The sequence below is a fragment of the Cervus elaphus genome, chromosome 12, assembly GCF_910594005.1.
Source record: "Cervus elaphus chromosome 12, mCerEla1.1, whole genome shotgun sequence".
In the NCBI taxonomy this organism is placed as follows: Eukaryota; Metazoa; Chordata; class Mammalia; order Artiodactyla; family Cervidae; genus Cervus; species Cervus elaphus.
In genome coordinates, this window is record NC_057826.1 from 26,955,065 (window position 1) to 26,972,977 (window position 17,913).

The 17,913-nt window shown below is 38.6% G+C and overlaps 1 protein-coding gene across 1 annotated transcript in view; it reads left to right on the plus strand.

The window, feature by feature from the left end:
* Positions 1 to 505: 505 nt before the first annotated feature.
* Positions 506 to 17,913, plus strand: part of KCNH5 (potassium voltage-gated channel subfamily H member 5) — a 348,488-nt gene continuing 331,080 nt past the window's right edge. The window contains exon 1 of the mRNA XM_043920302.1: positions 506 to 1,326. Coding sequence (XP_043776237.1) covers positions 1,254 to 1,326 — 73 coding nt within the window. The 5' untranslated portion in view covers positions 506 to 1,253. The remainder of the gene's footprint in view (positions 1,327 to 17,913) is intronic.

Genomic DNA, 17,913 nt, shown 5'->3' on the forward strand with positions numbered 1-17,913 from the left:
TGGAAACGATTCCCGCTCGCAGTCTCTGGACCTGGGCAGCTTCGCGCCCACCGCCTTCACTCTTTTTCCACCGCAAACGCTGCTTGCTGCACTCTTCTCTCGGAGGGTGAATTAGTCACCCTCTTCCTCTACTCATTTCACTAAGTGCAACCCTTCCCGCAACTTAGCAGCGGCGGGGCTCGCCGCTCGCCTCTGCGCTCCGCAGCCCTGGGAAGCATCCCAGTGTAGTCGCCGCGCCCCACCGCGCACCAGACTCAGCCAGGGGTGCAGGGGCCATTTCTGCGCCCCCAGCTCTGCGCTCGGACCTTATCTGGCTCTGGCTCCAAGGCGTGGGCCAGGGCGGATGAGGAGAGCTCCTCTGTTGAGCTTCAGGCGCCCAAGCCCAGAGGGGGGCGGTAGCAGCGTCAGGTGGCTGCTCTGCGTCCCCGCGCGCCGCCCAGTCAGTCCCCTTTCCGCTCTCAGCCTGGGCTGGAGCGGGAGATGATCAGCACCTCCGCCCCAGCAGCCGCGTTCCCGGGAGCAGTCTGGACTCGGGACCTTGGCAGGAGAAACCGAGATGTGACCCCCTCCGACTGCCCATTGCCCTCTTTGGCATCCTGCCTGCCTCTCCCCACTTCCTCGCCCTCTCCAGGGACCCACTGGGCAGCCAGCGTTAGCCTCGATCTCCGGGGAGAGAGGAGCGGCCACCGGGCGCACCGCCGGGCAGAAGTTGGACTCAGCCGGGCAGCCCTGAACCAGCCGCGCCAGAGGGGTGGACTAGCGAAGGGAGAGAGGAAGGGGCAGTAAAGGCTCTGGGAGAGAGGGCTTTGTGTGGGCTTTTCCTGCTCCCTCGGCCCCGGTGGTCGGGGCAGGGGGAGAAATGCTGAGCCCGCGCCTAGGTGACCGCCGCCGCGACAACAGCCTCAGCGGCAGCTTCAGCATCAGCACCGGCGGGACAGCGACAGCGGGGGCGGCGCAGGCGCATTGTGCCCCGCGGAGCCTGCAGTTCCCGAGCCCCGTGCGCGGCACCGCCACAGTCTGGGCAGCGGCGGCCGGGGGAGTGCTACTACCATGAACTGCCTGGTCCTTCTCCCCAGAGCTGCTCATCCGGGTCGGGCTGGAGACACAGTCAGGGGACCCCGCCGCCGCCGCCGCGCCCCCTCTTCTTTCGGCTCGATCTTCTCTTCCACCTTTTCCTCCTCTTGCTCCACCTTCTCTTCCTGCAACCCCCCCTCCCCCGCCGCGGATCCTGGCCGCTGCTCTTTAGACCCAGGATGCCGGGGGGCAAGAGAGGGCTGGTGGCACCGCAGAACACGTTTCTGGAAAACATCGTCAGGCGCTCCAGTGGTAAGAAGAGTTACAGTCAGAACACCCCTCCACCTGCATCCTGCCCACCCACGCCCCCCATCCACCTCATCTCATCCCTCTCCCAAGGGGGGAGGGGGATACGGACAGCCCTTCCCAGTGGCTTCAGTTACCAGCTGGACCTGATGTGAGGAGGGGGTGGGAAAGAGGTGGCAGAAGGAAAGTTTGTTGCAGCCCCTCCCCAAAAAGTACTCACCCCCCTCCCACCTGTCCAGAGCCGGGAGCACAGGAAGTCGAAGGGGAGCAGCGGGTAGGGAGGAGGTGCAGCTGGAGAATAGAGTTGAGTTTGTTGAGGGATGTCTTGTGTTTCTCGTTCATCTTTCCACCACATTTTTTTTACCACCTGAATCAAGTAGACTGCAGAGACTGATCAAATTTTTAATCTTGGTGGAAGGGCTTCCCTTAAGTCGGGAATGGCTGTGAAAGTGGCTCCTTAAGATTTAAGTCTCTGGAATGGCTTTCAGGCCCAATGGGTACCTTTGAAAGGAGCCGAGTTTGGGAGGATGGTTGGAGTTGAACCTAAGAAAGAGTCCGTCCTGGAAAAAGGGAAAGGCGATTATTTTGGTCAAATTTGAAGTTTCTCTTTTCTGAGGCATTGGTCTATGTTGATCTATATGATATATTTGATTTGACTTAAACAGGAGGAAGGTAGAGGGGAAGCGATAGCTACTGTGCTTTTAAAGTAACTAAAGAAACAATTTTAAAAATGCCGGCCTACCTTGCTACAGAGGCTAGGGTTTTCTTGCCTTAAAGTGACTTTAAATTTCTGTCCTTTTGTGCATTCATTTCCTCTAAGATATCTGAATGGGGATGGTTATATATTTCACCTTTTAGGACCTTGTAAACTTTGCATTTTACTGAAATATACATCTTCTACTTGTTTTCAAATCTTTTATATAATTTTTAATTTTACAAGCAAGACATGTAAAAAATGCTTTAAAGTTGCTCCTTTTTTTCCTTCAGAAGCCAGTTATTTTATCTTGAGATCCTTTGCTTGGAGATTTATGAGAAAGACATTTCTTCATATTAATTACAGTAGATCTTGGACTAATGCAGTGGAAATGCTCTATGCAGTTCCATAATCATTGTTTAATCATTCACTCATTCATTCATTCAATTAAACAATATTTATTTGGAAGCCTTATACAAGAGACACTCTGTGGGGTCCTTTGGATAAAAATGATTAAGACACTTCTGCTTTCGAAAAGCTCCCTGCTTAGTGGGCAAGACAGAGAGAGGCACAATTGTGCTTTTCCTGAATTGGTAGATTAGGTTGTGTTAATTTTTAGGATTTAATCTCTTCTAAAACTGGTTTGCAAATATTTCCCTTGATTTTGGGACTGTAATGTAAGTGTCCCAAGGTACTTTTCATCAGTCTCTGACATGGTATTAGGCTTTAATTTGTGACTTTTGACTTTATTTCTTCCTATTTTATCAATGCCTGTTTCGAATCTTGAACTGACTTTTTGGGGTTGGAAAAATGACTAATACCCCTGGTCTAGTTTTAAAAAATAACTATATTTTTAGCCATTCCAATGTGATTTCGAATGTGTGTTTGATTTTTTATGATAATATAAAATATGAACTCATTATGGTAGACAATTTATATGTTTATACATTATTTCCTATATTAATATTGTATAGAAACCTGCAGTACAAAGAGATATTACTGTTAAAAGAACTAGTTTGGGAAATTTAAAGTTTATTGGAATTAGCTATTTAAGATATAGCTTTTAAGATAAAGCCCTTTTTTTCAGCTTTCTCATCCTCTTGGGTTATTTCAACACCATGCAATTTGGTCTGCAAGAGGACTTTTAAGAGAAGGCCTTAAAATTTGGAGGGTTCTCTATTGCTCTGCATGGTAACTAGAAAGTAGATGAGAATTGACTGAAGTTTACTCATATAGCATCTTTGGATGAAACTTCTTATACAGACTGAAACTATGAGCCAGTTTGCAGAATATCTTTTATTTCTGATATACCATGAAACTATGACTTACTTTATGTGGCTTAGAAATAGCTGCTTCTATTGCCTCCATTTTAAATCCACTATCCAAATTAATGAACGTTTTATCTTTTTTACACTTCATGTTATAATTGCTTCACTGGTTTAATGTTTCTTTCCATGCATAGCACCAAGTACAAATGAAAATTCATCTGTTTTCGCATTTTAAATATCACCTCTAATTGCTTGTGGCTAACTTACAATACAGCTACTCAAAACTCAGCTTTGTTTGAAATGTGTTAGATATTTGAGGTAAGTATATGTCCTTGTGTATGTAATCAGTACTGGAATGTCTCAATGCCACTTACAGAGGAAGTACCTCAGAAATTGAAAATTACAGTGTTATATTTTGTGGGAATATCCCACAATTGTTGTCACTTCTATATGATTTGGCAGAGAAATAAAAAAATTTATTCTGAGAAATTGCTTAATTGAGATTAACAGAAAATACCCGTCAGGGTTCTCACAGATGGATCGAGTTTGTCACAGTAAAGATTTCATTACTCAATAACTTAACAACATTGAAAGTGATGTATTGGCAGAGCTTTAGTGGGAAAAAAAGGAAGCAGTACTCCCAATATATTTAAGAATTGAAGGAAGATGGTTTGGGACCGGCTATTTACCTGTACTCCATGAAATTTTTGTCTTTCTGACACAACCTCATTTTCTTCTTATGAAAAGATCAGATCTTTTAGTGAGAATCAGATGGAGTAGAAACACATGTAGAGATGCACACAGATAAAATACAGACAGGTATCCACTCAGACACAAAGATAGATGCAGAGGAAATAAATTCTTTCACACCCTCAAGGGGCAAAAGAGAGATGTAAAAAGTAGCAGAATACAGAGAGGGAGGGAACAAGAGGTGGGGGAGAGAGAAAAGGAGGGATACACGGTTTTATTTATTAGGCTATCGCTAATGAGCTGAAATCTCAATTAGAAATCCATCAGAATACTTCTTGATGAAGAACAAAAGAGCAAGAAGTGTGATATATTTGGGTATAGTTTTTAAACACGAGGATTTCCTAATAAAGTTCCAAACGCCTCAGTTGCAATTTTCTAGAATAACCGTGCTATATTCTTTGCCCTAGAGTGGTACTATAGCCTATTTGCTGTTATTTTACACTTCTCAAGATTGGATTTTTATTTTCCTTATTTAGTTGATTCAGTCTGTTATGGGAAAGCATTTCAAATTGTTATTGGTGATTCAAAGTCTATAAAATAAAGTAATGAGGGCCATTGAGTAGGATGGATACAAACATACTATATAGCCAAATACCCAAATGGTAGAAGTAGGAAATTCCTCTTTTTAGTTTTAAGATAAAAGATAAGATCATTTTTAGACAAATAAAAGGAATTACAATCATTACATGTGATTCTAATAGGTAGAGAGTGCACATTATTTACTCCAAGAAGTTGTAAAGGTCAAGAGCATAAATGCAGTAGCGAGATTTAGATACATTTTTGGCTAGTAAAATCAAAATATGTAGTTAGGAAGATAAAGTTTAGGAACTATGTGGCCAGTTCGTTACAGGCATGCAATGTCTTATGGAAGGCTTCCATCCAAAGTGCTTACTGACTGAATCTGTGTCTGAAACATTATTAGGTTAGTTTTCCTTATTTAAATTTCAGTATTTTTGCAAGCTCTTCATCCATATATTTTGGGCTGTAGGGAGCTGTACCCTTATGGGTAGAGGGTAGGTACCTGAAAGAAAGTAGGTTTTTAAGGACTTTTAGGTGGAACTTTAGATTTAAACAAAACGAGATATTTCCAAGGCCTTCAATGTGATTATTGCTTTGGGCAGTACATTTTTGTGTATATGTTGTCTTTGATTCCTTAGCAAATAGGCAGGCATTATTACTTTGAGTGACAGTAAACTAGTTGCCATTTTGAAATTTTTAACTATAAAAATAATTTCTTTTAAATTAGAATATAGCTATTGTTCTTTAATCTTTTAGACATTAGGAAAAACTAGAAGTGTTTTCTTTTTAGAGATAAAAAAGGGGCTTAGGAAAGAAGAAAACAGAAAAAGCAGTATTTTATGAACTGCTTAACCTTCAAGAGAAGCTACTTAGTAAACTCAGTTTTCCATTTTACTTGAAATACCTCCCCAAATACTTTCTTTGCTCTTACCAATAGGAAAATCTAAAATAATTTTTGTGCTATAGTTAATATTTGTAAAAACTGAGACCTTAAATGAGATCCTATAGGAGAGAAAGTAGAAAGCTAGTGATTTAAAAACAAAAGAAAGAAATAATGACTCATAAGTATCATCCGATTTAAAAAAATGATGAAGGACAAATTTTTTTTTGGTATAGAGTACTTGATATTTTTTCTTGAAAGATCTAAAACATTCTTCAGGATATATTGATAAAACCACTTAGAATTTCTGAAGCTTTGGTTCATCCAAGTCTTATGATGTATCAGTTCTATTTTTATAATATCATAGAGGTTGAAATTACACTGACCACTTCCTAAATTATATTTATAAGTAACCCAGAGGATTGTCCCATCCTTCAGGGTCCACATTGCCTTATATAACAGATGCAGTACTTTGTTGACTAGGGAGTTGCTTATCCCAGGACATCCTTGTGTTCACTAGAAATTGCTCTGTTTGTCTATCTTTTGCTTGATTCCAGAAGTAGTTCTGTTCAGTCGCTCAGTTGTGTCCAACCCTTTGCGACCCCATGGACTGCAGTGGTAGAGTATATAAGAAGTAGAGGGTATAAGAAATCCACATCCTTGGCCATCTGTCAACTGCCCTACTAAAAGAAACCTATAGCACAGTATTTTATAGAGTAGAAGGGAGTAGCTATGATTGTTTTGACAGTGACTGAGTAAATTTCTGTAAAGGAGTCTTTTAGTTTAGTCAATATTTATCTTTTGCTTTCATTGTTAATAACAGCTGCTTGCTAGCATGGAGGAACAATGCTTCCACATTCTCCAGCCTTTAGTCTAGGAAAAGGTTGCCCTGTTCTCCAGAGCCTGTAGTTAAGATTCACCACAGGAGGGCAGTATAGGTTCTGCCACAGCTAAACTAATTTATGTCTGTTTCTCTTTTCTGTCCTTTTCCTCAAGTTTGGGGGTTAAAAATTAATGAAGTTAGTTGTTACTCTTGGCAGAAAATATCTAAAATAGAAGACCTATAAGAAAGTGAAAAGAAGAAAGGAACTGCAATCTTATATTGGTTGATGATAACCAACATTTTCTGATTAAATGAATGTGATATTAGTAAAAACAGTTTATGGAAACAAATTCAAATTTTAGGTTAGTATAACTTTCACTTTAGCAGATGAACAAAATGTTATTGTAACCATCTCTGTGTGGTGATAATATATATAAAATATAAAGTTTTGCAGAATAATTATGTATAATTAATGTTCACATTAGAAGGATGAATACATATTTTCTGTTTCAACAAAAAATTCTCTCATCAGATGTCTTAATATAATTTTGATTAAGTTTGATCAAGTAGAATCAGTTCATGATAGTGCTTTGATTTTATTAAAAGATACTTTACAGATTTATAGATACTTACCTAGGATGTTACATGATTCTAGTAGTTCAATGTTATACAAACTTTAAAAATAAAATACAGAGCTAAAATAAATATTCTTCAAAGTTTTCCAAACTTATTAAACTCAAAAAATATGATTGGAGGTACAGTACTACTTTAAGAGGTTTTATTTCTTGTCCATCATCAAGTTTGAATCTTGGTTATAGGGATTTTTTGTTTTCTTTTTGGTAGGGTTAGAAACCATATTTTGAGAGATGCTCTGAAATGTCCCAAAGAAAGTCAGTTTTAGTGGGGAAAATTAAAATGTGTCATACAGTACTTTTATGAATAACATAGACATAGTGTGAAAGCAAGTAAACCTGAATAACAAGTCACAAAACCAGTGGTAATTATTGTTGTGGAAATCGAGGTCAAAGAAAGTAGTCTTTATGTGTTGTAAGAAATGGACATTTGTAAAATATTTTTCTTTAATAATAGAATTTTAAAAACTCCAGTCTAATTCTTGCCACACACCCAATAAAGCAAAGTAGTAACTATGTGAAATGATGGACATGTTGATTAGCTTGATTGCATGTGATATCAAATCATCAAGTTATATACTTTAAATATATACAATTTTTATTTGTCAGTTATACCTTAGCACGCCTGAAAAAACATCCTCAGTGTATTTCACTAAATATGCTAGCTTAATAATGTAGGATATAACTCCTTTTCATCATTGAAGAATGACTAAAAAGAGTCATTTGAATATTCTCATTTTATATAATGTAGATATTTTAATATTTGAAAGACTTGGTCTTGAAAGATAGTTAATCAAATGAACACTGACAATATTGTCACATATTTCAGAGTGCATTTTAGACACTATTTTAGTATTTGGTTGTTTATGAATATTATTACTAACACAAAGAAGTATTTGGATACATTCTAGATAATGGTTTTTTGATATATTAAGCTTTCACATGGGAAAAGATAAGAAAATTAAATAAAAAGTGAAATAATTTATAAAGGAAGAGTGGTTGAAAAGCAATTTGAAATCTTATTGAAATGGATTTCTTTCTTTATTGGGTCTGGTCCCATCAGCGAAACGTAAGTACTGAGTCCTATTGATTTCCCAAGATATATGATTTTAGGTCTGAGCTTAGGTGCACAATCAGCAGTTTCTAGAGATAATGACAGATAACTGGGAAGTCAGGGAAGTGTTGGTATATGGGCTAAGCTTCTTGAGGATATGGGTTATACCTTACACATACTTTTATATCCTCCACTGTGAAGAGCACATAACACTATGTACTAGTTGAATAAATGCTTTTAATTTTGTCTCCTAAGTTAACCAAGTCTAGAATTGATTCTTTTCTAAAACACTGCCGATTAAATCTATTAGGTAAGCTTGTATCAGTAACTGCATAGTTCAAAATATTTAGATAACCAATGTGTAGATCTGAACATGGAAATCACATTGAATGAGGAATATCAGATGCAAGTCATGAGAGCTTGAAAGGTGAATGTGTGAGTGATCTCACATTCATCTCTTATTGCAACTGGATATTCAGCTGAAATATTTCCTATCATTTTTTGTTCTGATCTCCAAGGCTTAAAATATAGGCTATAGGAAATAACTGTTTATAAATTTTTTGATTCTAATTAATTCCTTTTGTAAAACGATTTTGCATTAGGAGTTACTGATGGTAAGTTTTATCCTTGGGAATTGATCTATATCAATTTATGTATCTTCCGAGTGAGTTCCACCTTGAGAAGCAGCTTGCAGTCCTGTGCAGTAATCAGAAGAAGAGGCAGGATAGATTTTGGCTTGTTAGAGCCTGCAGGGTCAGCCTCAGGTCACCAAGTTTAACTGGAAAATAACTTGCTTAGATTAAGAAAGAGCAAAAGTTCATCTTTATCCTCATCTTTTCTGTAAGCCTTTTCATGTCTCCTGGCATATTTTTAATTTGGGACAAATTATAGCACAATGAATTTACTTTCATGGTGTTGAGAGAATAGAGAAATTTTTCAATGAGGGTTAAACAGTCTGGGAATAAACTCACCTAAAATAGCTCCCATCCTTTTGCTTGACCTTCATACTCTTTCTAGTTAATCATTCACTAATTTGATAATTTGACATAAATTTGTTGAGTGCCTACCATGTGCTAGACTCTGAACTAAGCACTGGGGATGCACATTGAACACGATGATAAAACTAACGTTCCCCCCCGCCTTTTTTTTTTTTTCTGTGATGGGCAGTGTACACACTGGTTAGGCACCACAGGTTCTGGAGGCTTGCATTAAGGTCCTAGCTCTGATGCTTACTAGCTCTGTGACAAACCTGTCTGTCCCTAGTTTTCTGCTCTGCAAAATGCAAGTAATAATAGTGCCTGACTTACGGTGCTGAAGTGAGGATTAAATGAGAGGACATGTGCAAAGTGCTGAGAACAGAGTCTGGCACTTAACAAGTTCCATATCAGTATTAGTGTAGCTAGTTATTGTTATTATTTAGATGTTTAACACTTTAGATGTTCAACACCATTTGTAGTTGATGCCTTTAATTCTTGGTCACCACTTCCTTTTGAACCTACTTTCAGTGGACTTCTGACTAAACTGTAGTGTTGAGACTTCCTAGAAGGTTACAAGTGAGCATTCTTGTGAATCCAGAAACCTTTCATTTGTCCATATTTTTCTAGTTCTGCAGGATTTAAGACTCTGCTCCCCTATCCTCTCCACACTTTTTTTGGCTTTCATGACTTTGTATTTTCTCTTGCCCCTTTCCCTTTCATTTTCTATTCTCTTTCCACTCCCCTTCCCTCCTATCCCTTCCCTCCTCCCCGCCTCCCCCACCCCCCCACCAAGGGTGAATGGGCATTCAGGTTCAACTTTGAACTGTCTTCCTTACATTTATACCCTTCTTTTCAGAGCAAGTTTGTCCTCTGTCATAATTTAAACTTTATCCTTTCTGTTCTCTAGTCACATGTTACCAGGGGCCTACAGAATTTCTCCTGTACTCCCCACAAGTTATCTAAAACTCAGTGTGGACACAGCATTGGTTTATCATTGCTTTTGGCGTCAAGCAGACTTGCTTCCTTTGGTATTTCCCCATTTCTGTCAAAGGTGTCTTTAATATTTTAATCTTTTAGTCTAGAAATTTTAGGGTCATTTTTGGCTTCCCATGCAGTATAATACTAGTCTTATTTCCTAACCAGATTATTAACCTCCAGGGGTAAGAATTTTGCCATATATTCCTGCTGTACTCTTTATAAGTGCTGGGTGCAGAGTAAGTGAATTCATGATAGTTCACTGTACTGACCCATCTCAGGGCATGAGATGTGTCCATAACTGGCGTCATGTATGGCCAACGTGTACAAGTATGATGGACTAAAGTAGGAGTTACAGGTTGAAAGAAGAGTTGTGTAGTTAACTGGGCCCAGAAACAAAAGATCTCTGAGAGTGAGGAATGAAAGGAATGTAATATGTTCTTGTTCATTCCCAAGCAGCCTCATTTTCTACTAGAGCAACCATAGTCAAGGTAACCCGTCATCTTTCTGGAACTCTGTAGGGCAGAAAACAATGCTCTCAACAGATAAAAGGCATTTCTATCTTGTCTCGACACAGACTTCCATCCTGACTCTAGCCATCACTCTAGATGACATCTAGGACTCTATAGGATTACAGTATTAATGATTACCTTGCAGGGTTGCTGGAAAGATACAGCAAACTCACAAATGTGGTGGCTCTGGCACAGTGCCTCATCAAGGGCTTAAAAAATATTCACCTGTTCCTATTTTTTCTCTAAAGTAGGGGTGATTTTTCTTTGTTTTTAACCTGAACAAAGCAAAGTATTAAATTGCTGAGACTTTCCTAAGTTTTATCCTGGTGGATCTTAGCTTAAAGGCATTTGCCTTCACTTTACCAAGGACGTACTTATTTGGAGAAAAAAACCAAAACAAACAAACACCACTCTTCCCTACAATGACAACAACAAAGAACTACTATTTATAGTCAAAGAAGCATCAGTTCTTTTTACCTCAGTAATTGTTAATGCTTGGATAAGCTCAAGAAGAAGGCAGAAATTTAGCCTCTTTTTGTAACCGGCTCAGTTAAATCTGGCCAAAGGAGAGAAAGTTGAATATGTGATCTATATCTTTCCTTTGAACAATTAGCTTCTATTGCATAGATAGTAGAAATTTTAAAAAAATATAGGACAAAGCTTTAGCAATTAATTGGATTATAAATGTATTAAGAAAAGCCTCACTTCTATTTTTCTACCAGGTGTGGAGGTTAGACTAGTCTTTTAATTGAAATTCTTCATTAGTTATCTTGCCATTAGTATTTGATAGCCTTAAAAGGTAAACTCTAAAGGAAATAGAATCTCTTCATAACAGCTGCAGTTCATTTGCAAAAACAAGGTTTATTTGCAAGATAGAAAATGATGCTTAAACATTAAAAATGTAATACTTCTCCCCCCTGATAAACCTAACTTGACTGATTTAGCTTCTATCCAAGATTATATAACTAGTGAATGTTTTACATCCTTGTGTATTTTAAGAAATATCATTGTAATAAAATTCAGTAAAAATTTGTTTTTATCTACATGGGTGAGGATTTTCTGTTGTACTGTGAGACTACAAATCACATAGGCCATCATTGCAGTTATCTTTTATTTTTAATGATGCTGACGAGTGTACTTTTAAGAAACATATCTTTCATGAAGAAAACACCAATTATTAAAAGTAGAAACCTTGAATTGTTGGACATTCTTTTATATGTGTGTGTACATATATATTTTCTATAACAAAATTGCTATTTTCCTACCATTAGAATTTCAGGAATATATGTTAAAATAGCTCGTGAATCCTGAACCACTTTGGCTGGATGGAAAAATGAATTTAATGCCATCAAAGAAACACAGAAACTTAAAAATGTACCTTTGATCTTGAAGGAGATGAAGAGTGGAGGCATATTTTTATCTTTGATGGCAGCTGAACAAGTTTGAATAAATTAACAGATTTTTTTTTGCATATTTCAAACTCCCACAGTGATGGTCTGCTTAATGTTGCCAATATTATTATATAATAATTAGTCTCATTGTGGAAGGTACAAAGAGTATGTGTCTACACACACACACACACATACTCGCACACACACACATTTCTTTGATACAGAGCTGTAAGATAAAGGTATATTTGTGAGGACTGAAACATACCAGTCTTATATTCTATTATTGACATAATAGAAGTGGATAATGCACCTACCAGAAATCAACATTGTGGATGTGGGCATGACATATAAATTATTTATGCTTTTGTTTAGCCATCTGTGCCAGGATTTTATTTAACCCAAATAAAATGTGCTGTATGTGCCTCAGGGATTGTTCTGCTGTTTCTGTTCTCTGAAACTTAAATATATCTATAGACACCCAGAAGACAAGTTTAAAAAGTAATATATGCTGCATGATTTAAATTCACAAGTTTCCAGAGTTCAGGGAAATCTGTGTTGGAACACCTAATTTTTTTTTTTAAACAAAACTATTCATTCTTTGAAAAAAAAGTACCTAGCACAATCCTTATCTATATTCTTGACAATGTCTAGCATTGCTCTAATAATTATTTATTGACTGTATGACTTTAGGAATAAGAATTTTTCTATTTGATTTGCTCATTCAATAAGCTTTTGTGGGTATACAGTGGTGAACCGACAGATGTGGTCTCTGCCCTCATGGAACTTGCAGTCTTGTGGGGAAACAGGCATTTCACCAATCCAAACCAAATATAAATTATAAATTGTGGTAAGCATTTTAAAGGAAAAGGGGAGGATGCTGTGGTCAGGTGTATTAGAGACTACTTTTGACCGGGAGATGGTGTCTGGGAAGACATTTCTGAGAAAGTAGTGTTGAATTCAGACCTAAAGTAAGAGGTAAATAGATGATGAATGGACAGAAGAATATTTCAGACAGAGAAAACTTGTGAACAGTCCTAAGAAGAAAGAGAAAACGAGTGGCTGAGTTTGTGAAGCTTAGAAGCCAGTGTAGTTGCATCGCAGTGGACAAAAAAAGAGAAATGTGGAAAACCAGGGAGGAGAGACAGAAGCCTGACTACTCAGGGAAAGGATTTTGCATTGTATTCCAAGTCAGTGGGCAGATCTTCTGGCTACAGGGTTCACTTGCTGTATAATGGCAAGTTGTGTTGGAGGAAAGAACAGTGCTAGTAGGGGAACAGCCAGGAGACTCTTGTGATAGTCCGGGCAAGAAATGATGGAGTATTTTGCCTGGGATGGTACCTGTAGAGTTTAAGGGAAGTGGGTGCTTCTGCTGGTAAAATTATGAGGGTTAAGTGTTGAAGTTTGAACCAGTCCATTATTCCATGTCCAGTTCTAGCTGATACTTCCTGTCTTGCATATAGGTTTCTCAGGAGGCAAGTAAGGAGGTCTGATAGTCCAGTCTCTTCAAGAATATTCCATAGTTTGTTGTGATCCACACAGTCAAAGGTTTTAGCATAGTCAATGAAGCAGAAGTAGATATTTTTCTGGAATTCCTTATGATCCAGTGTTGTTGGCAGTTTGATCTCTGATTCCTCTGCCTTTTCTAAATCCAGCTTATACATCTGGAAGTTCTCAGTTCATGTACTGCTGAAGCCTAGCTTGAAGGATTTTGAGCATTACCTTGCTAGTATGTGAAATGAGCACAATTCTATGGTAATTTGAACATTCTTTGGCATTGCCTTTCTTTGGGATTAGAACGAAAACTGACTTATTCCAGTCCTGTGTCCACTGCTGAGTTTTCCAAATTTGCTGGCATATTGAGTGTAGCACTTCCACAGCATCATTTTTTTAGGATTTGAAATAGCTCAGCTGGAATTCCATCACCTCCACTAGCTTTGTTTGTAGCAATGCTTGCTAAAGCCCACTTGACTTCACACTCCAGGATATCTGGCTCTACGTGAGTGACCAACTACACCATTGTGATTATCTGGGTGATTAAAACCTTTTTTGTACTGTTCTGTGCATTCTTGCTGTCTTTTTTTAATCTTTTCTGCTTCTATTAGGTCCTTGCCATTTCTGCCCTTTATTGTGCTCATCTTTGCATGAAATGTTCCTTTGGTATCTACAGTTTTCTTAAAGAGACCTCTAGTCTTTCCTATTCTATTGTTTTCCTCTGTTTTGTTGCATTGTTCACTTAAGAAGGCTTTCTTATCTCTCCTTGCTTTTCTCTGGAATTCTGCATTCAGTTGGGTATATCTTTCCTTTTCTCCTTTGCCTTTCACTTCTCTTCTTTCCTAAGCTATTTGTAAGCCCTCCTCAGACAACCACTTTGCCTTCTTGTATTTCTTTTTCTTGGGAATGGTTTTGGTCACCACTTCCAGTGCAGTGTTATGAACCTCCGTCCATAGTTCTTCAGGCATGCTCTCTACCAGATCTAATCCCTTGAATCTGTTTATCACCTCCACTGTGTAATCACAAGGGATTTGATTTAGGTCATACCCAAATGGCTTTCTTCAATTTGAGCCTGAATTTTGCAAAAGGATGAATTGCAATAGTGATGAATTGGATAGCATGAATGAAGAGGTGTGAAGCATGGGATTTTGGCTCGAGCACCTGGGAATAGATGGAGGTAGGGATGGAGATGGGGAAAACTGAGATGGAGAAAATTGGAAGATTACCAGGTATAGTGTGAAGCTCTAGATATCACCTGCATTATCACTTTGCCTTCTAGCTCCCTTTTCATTCCTTGGAAGAAAATAATGCAGCCGAAGAGAGCTTTGTTCAGTGTGATTGTGTACAGAAGTGATTTCTGTATTCTTCTTTCAGAGGTCTAGAAAAGAGTATCACAGGTCAGGTAATTAACCTGATCAGTCTGGTTGTCTTGTGGATTAGAAACATGTAGCTTCAGATTTTAATAGGAGGCCGGCTCATATGAAAGAAAATTCTGAGGGGTATGTATGTATGTTTCTTAAGTGGGTTTTTTAAATTGAAGTAAGTATCATTGATTTATAATATTATATTAATTTCAGAACTATAATGATTAAAAATTTTTTTAGATTACACTACATTTAAAATTATGATGAAATATTGTCTATACTCTCTGTGCTGTACAACATAACTTGTAGCTTATTTATTTTATACAGTATCAATAGTTTGTAGGTCAATCTCCTATCCTTATCTTGTCCCTACTCCCTTCTGTCTCCCCCGTGGTAACCACTGGGTTGTTCTCTCTATCCAAAATAAAATTTTAAATAAAACCAAAATTCTAAATCAAATGTAACTTTATAATGAATATTTGACAGTCAGTAGCTCAGCTGGTAAAAAATCTCCTTGCAATGCTGGAGACCCCAGTTCAATTCCTGGGGTAGGAAGATCTGCTAGAGAAGGGATAGGCTACCCAATCCGGTATTCTTGGGCTTCCCCGGTGGCTCAGATGGTAGAGAATCTGCCTGCAGTGCAGGAAACCTTTCAATTTCACTTTTCAGTGTTGAAATACCCTTTTCAATCCCTTTTAGAAAACGTTAGTAATTGGCTCATGAATTTCATTTTGTTGCTTTCAAGCTCCAAATTTCCCTTCTTGGCCACTGATCTTTGGAATTTGAATTCTCTTGCTCTTTGAATTGGAGGATTGTGGAGGGCAGGGTAATACTTGGAGTTGTGAGAGTCTACACTCCAGTCCTTCCCTTCCAGTGCTCAAATTATGGGTTTCACCTCTGTTGGAGGAGCTTTATGCCAGGGCTTTCAGAATAAGAGTGATGACTTCTAGGTGATGTATTCTCCAAGGTTAGGACTAAATGAATGTAATCAGAAGGAGAATCTGGTTGACTTTCCTCAGAAGCAGCTCTAGACCTTGGAAAAAGTATAAATTTGTGAGCAAGTTTTAGTCAGTGTTTCTGGCTTCTTTTTGTGAAGGCCTTTCCTTTCCTACCTCCACTGCCTATTTTCTCTTTTCCTCAGGACTCTATAGAATTCCTTTGTGTCTTGTGAAAGCAGAAGTGTTAGTCTCTCCATTGTGTCTGACTCTTTGCAACCTTATGGAGTGGGACCCACCAGGCTCCTCTGTCTATGGAATCTCCAGGCAAGAATACTGGAGTGGGTGGCCATCCCCTTCTCCAGGGGATCTTCCTGACCCAGGGATCAAACCCTGGTCTCCTGCGTTATGGTAGCACTTGTTAAAATAGCTGAAAATTTCTCTGTGCTTGTGTGGTGAAATACTTCTCTTTAGGGTAATTTGCATAAAAATGATGAGAGGAAGAGAGAGAAGTTTAACCCCCCAACAGGTATTTCATGCTTGTTATTGTTTATGAAATTTCTGGATCAGAAAAGGGTGTAGTTTTCATTAAAAGCAAAATAAATGAAACAAACACCTCAATAAGCATCTAATCATGCCAGATATAGCTAATGTTGCAGTAGAGGAAAGGCATCATTTTCCTAGAATTGCTATGGAAGGGGAAAAACATCTAATATGCTTTTATATTGTTTTCATTGACTGAATATAACCTTTCTTCTTCCAGAAACTTCTGTCAGCAAAATTATTGACCTCATGGTTTGTACACGATCTCCTTTAGGAATGGGATTCATGTGTAGTGGTGTTAAACTGAATGTAGTTATTTTCCTTGTTGTCTGAAGAAATAGCCCTGTAAAGAGGAAGGGCTTCCTTTTTATTACATGAAAACAAAAGTTTAAACAGCAGTTCAGAAATATAATGGCGGAAGAGAAAGTCTCAGACAGTGAGACCGAATTCTATCTTTCTGCCCCATTAAATTCCCTTTACCTGTGTTTGCCAAGTCTTCTAACGTCCCTGGCCAGCTTTCCTGTCCTTAAAAGTAAGGAAAGCATGCACAAGATGAGTGTATTCATGAGCTTGGGGAATCACTTGATGACCTCACTAAAAAGCAGATTCTGATTCATTCGGTCTGGGGTGGGTCCCAGATTCTGCATTGCTCATAAACTCCCAGGTGATACTGGTCCACACTTTGAGTAGCAAGATATGAGAGCAAATTTTTCCAAACCTGACAGCATTAGGCTGACCTTTGTGGCTGTGTTTTTGTGTGGCTGCCAGCATTTAGGATTTATTGAAGTAGATCAGGACTTCTCCACCCTGGCTACATGTTAGACCACATGAGAAGATTTAAATATTGATACTTATTCCTGTTTCTCACTCCAGATCCATGAAAATCACTCTTTTGAGAGGTGGGGCCCGGAATGAGTAACTCCTGTGATCGCTTTCAATTCTCCCCAACCTCCATCCCAAACAAATGAATAGTCAAAATTGAGAAACACTCGTAAAGATTTTGGTGGTCTTGTGATTTAGTTTTTGACCTTCCAACCCTTGAGGAAAAAAGTGTTTCACTTCATGTCCATCTCTGGGAGGATATTGGATGGTCTTGAAAAAAATACAATGAAATGTTTTTGAGCCCCAGTCTCTTGCAGAGATCCATTTGAGAATCTATTCTTATGTGCGATTATTGCTTCTGAAGTGTTTTACCGGACTACTACCACCCGTGACAGAAAATTACCCAATTCTTAGATGCCTCAAATAGGAACATATGTGTATTTAAAACATTTGGATATGATTGTTGCTAAATCACATGGCTTATAACCAACAAAAATTTATTTCTCACAGTTCTGGGGTCTGCAAAGCCATGGTCAGGGTGCAAGCATGGTCAGATTCTGGTGAGAATGCTCTTCCTGGTTGCAAACTGCTGACTTCTCATCATATCTTCCTCATGTGATGGGAAGCCAAGCAGAGGGAGCAAGCTCCCTTGTCATTATTATAAGTGTCCTAATCCCAGTCATGATGGGCTCCAGCCTCATGACCTCATTGAATCCTAATCAAATCCCCAAAGTCCCACCTCCTAATACCATCACACGAGGAGTAGGGTTTCAACGTATCAGTTCTGGGAGAATGCTTACATTCATTCCATAATAATCAGGATTGTGATGGTCACTCAGAGTTATGGGCAATTTCTTTAATGGCTTTGTGTTTTCAAAACTTCTGAGGTGGTCTTGCTTTTGAGATTTTCAACTATCTCCTTTGCAAAAGACATTATCCTTCAGTAACCAGGTTGCTTTTCCC